General features: G+C 38.2%; 1 protein-coding gene across 2 annotated transcripts in view; it reads right to left on the reverse strand.

Annotated features, from left to right (window-relative positions):
- Positions 1-281: 281 nt before the first annotated feature.
- The window catches only part of LOC108525313 (protein CXorf40A-like), a 6,369-nt gene continuing 4,020 nt past the window's right edge, over positions 282-2,630 (reverse strand). Inside the window, exons 4-5 of one of the 2 annotated variants that reach the window (XM_017866331.1) lie at positions 985-1,051; positions 282-298 (exon numbers count right to left, since the gene is read on the reverse strand). In XM_017866331.1, the coding sequence (XP_017721820.1) occupies positions 998-1,051 (54 nt within the window). In that variant the 3' untranslated portion in view covers positions 282-298; positions 985-997. Of the gene's footprint in view, positions 299-959; positions 1,052-2,630 lie in introns of those variants that run through there. The other variant, XM_017866330.1, reaches the window with a different exon arrangement.

Raw genomic sequence — 2,630 nt, forward strand, 5'->3', positions numbered from 1 at the left:
TAAGACCTTTTAAAGCTGAGCCCAGCCATGGGTTTGTATCCTCAAATACCAGCGAGTTGGGTGATCCTCTCCTCTTACAGTCCCAAGATAAACGTGGAGCTCCTGGACCTGTTAGAAAGTGACATTCTTTACTGACCACAGGTCGGGAATCCTGTACAGGGACTGCACAGGCAAGGGTATGAGGCCAGTTTCCCCACTCGGCTTTTATTGGCTTTGCAAGTCGAAACTGACTCCTTAAAGTGAAGCATACCCTTCCAGTCAAAGCCTTGGTAAAATTATGAGTTTTTCCATTTGCATCCTGTTGCAAAAGAAAAATGGATTCTTACTGCACTGATGCAAACAACTATATTGCCATACGTTAACAATATTCACAGATAGTTTCCAAATTCTACAGGAACCAGACAGAGAGAAACAAACATGCTCCAAATTTTGCTCACCAGAGTATACCTTGCTTAATTATTAAATGCCGTAAATAGTTCAAAGTTTCTTTGACTCTGGAAAGCAAAACAAGGATCAACAATACTCCAAGCAAAAGTCAAAAAGGTTGCTTTAGCTTTCTGAGTTCAGTCCATTTAGTTCTTGTTTTGCTTCAGTTCATGAACACTTCAGCTGTTTCTGAGTCCTGTACGTTTTTCTTTATTCCAATGTCACAATCTCCAAAGTTATCAGACAGAAGCCTGTATTTGAGAGCACCTGTCAAAGTCCTATAGCTTATTATACGCCATCTTTTGAAAAGGATTCAAACAAGACAACAACTGTCTGTGAATAGCAAAATGCCCAGGATAATTACAGTTAGAAACATAACTGACAAAGAAGTTTGGTTATCTCTGTGGTTTACAATAACATAACAACCTTAATTATGATTGACAGCATATACTCAGACATTATAATTTTAGAAATCCCATATACTCTTGGAACATATATTAGCATTATTCATAAAAATATAACCTAAAGACTGAACATCATTTTGGCAATCCCACGTACCTAACTAAACATGTCAAATAATCCTGTTGACCTCTTTTCTGGATGTTTCAGGGGCCCTCTGAAGTATCTGAAAAGCCAAGTGTCAGGAAAGACAATTTTGAAATAGAAGTTTGATTTTGAAAAGGCTGTTAAATACGTTTAAAGTATTCGATGTTATGAAATAGAATTCCAAATTACCATGTTATTTATGTTGCCAAAATCATGACTCAGAAATTTTAAAGCAAAAACCTTTTAAAATCCTTTACAAATTTTGCCAAAGAGCAAATTAGCACCTTAAGAAAACCTTGTTGTGTTTTTATTTCAATGTTTTTATTTCAATGATCAATTTACAGAAAAACCTACGAGGTAGGAATATAATGTAATACCTTTCTGGAATTTAGTCAATATGTTCACATAGAGAACCTCTTCTGCAAGATTAATTTCCATAGTATTTCCTCCACTTGTTTGAACCTTCAGCTTTATCTTACCTAATTTAAAACAATCCTTTAACCCTAGGCAAACATTTACATTTCCATGCTTTCTTATAACCTTTTACTAAAAAACACATTTTACTATTCTTACACATCTTCCATGCACATCTATTTTTCAGTAGTTTCAGTTACATGTTATAATGGTAACTCCTAGCCATTTTTAACTCTAATGTAAAACCTTTTGTTTTAATTGTGTGCTAGGTGCCACCAAGGTTTCCTTCTTAATTAAGGGTGTGGTTAGTTCCAAACATCTCCAGGCCCCACGAATTGTGAAGCAGGCAAGACAGACAGTTCTCAAAACAAAAAAAGTAGTTTACAACCTTAAAACATTTAGCAAACCTTGCATCTAACCTGCATAATTCAGTTCACCTATTTACATTTTAATGACACCTGCATTTTACCAATAATCTTTAAGGCTATTTTTATTTCTCAAACATTAAAACCATGTGAACTGAAAGGTATCACAGCTTTTATCTTCCCTTTAAAAAATATTTGATCCAAGCACTTGTCTTTCTTTAGGCCAAATTAGAGCTCTTTTTACAGTTATCTCACACACGCGCACACGTGCACGCGCGCACACACACACACCCCTACACAGACAGGCAGGAGAAAACCCAGTCCCTGGGTGGAGTTAAAGAGACAGGGCTAGGAAAACATGCAGATATCAAAAAAGAAAGGAACTCATTCCCTAAGGCAGGGTTGCTAAACAAAGCCTTGCCACCTGAGTTACAAGCCATGCCCCCCAGGATGTAAAACAAGACAAGAAGACTGAGGGTTGCAAGGAAGTTTGCTACAAACCATAAAGGCAAGCAAAGCACAGCAGATTGTCTACAATTTAACACATCCTTTTTCACAATTAAAGCTTTACAGAGAATATAAACAGGGATCCTTATTTCCAGCCTAGTAAAACATCTTCTAAAGGTAGCAGGGCAGACCTCTAAAAGCTAACTGCTCACAGGGTGGAGAAGAGGGAAAAAAGAAGCTTAAAAATGGCGGGAAGAACCTCTTATTCTTATGCAACCGGTTCCTCCACCAGGAGAAAAGCTTAATTACTGTCCAACAGAGTTAAACCCCTTGGCTTGGGAAGAAGGATCCAGCAGCGCGTGACATGGACTGCCAGTCAGCCACCCAGGGAGCCTTGAGCCATGTGTCCCGGCCCCGGCAGGCAGGGGAGGG

Source organism: Rhinopithecus bieti, unplaced genomic scaffold (assembly GCF_001698545.2).
Source record: "Rhinopithecus bieti isolate Rb0 unplaced genomic scaffold, ASM169854v2 scaffold_35861, whole genome shotgun sequence".
NCBI classification, from domain to species: Eukaryota; Metazoa; Chordata; class Mammalia; order Primates; family Cercopithecidae; genus Rhinopithecus; species Rhinopithecus bieti.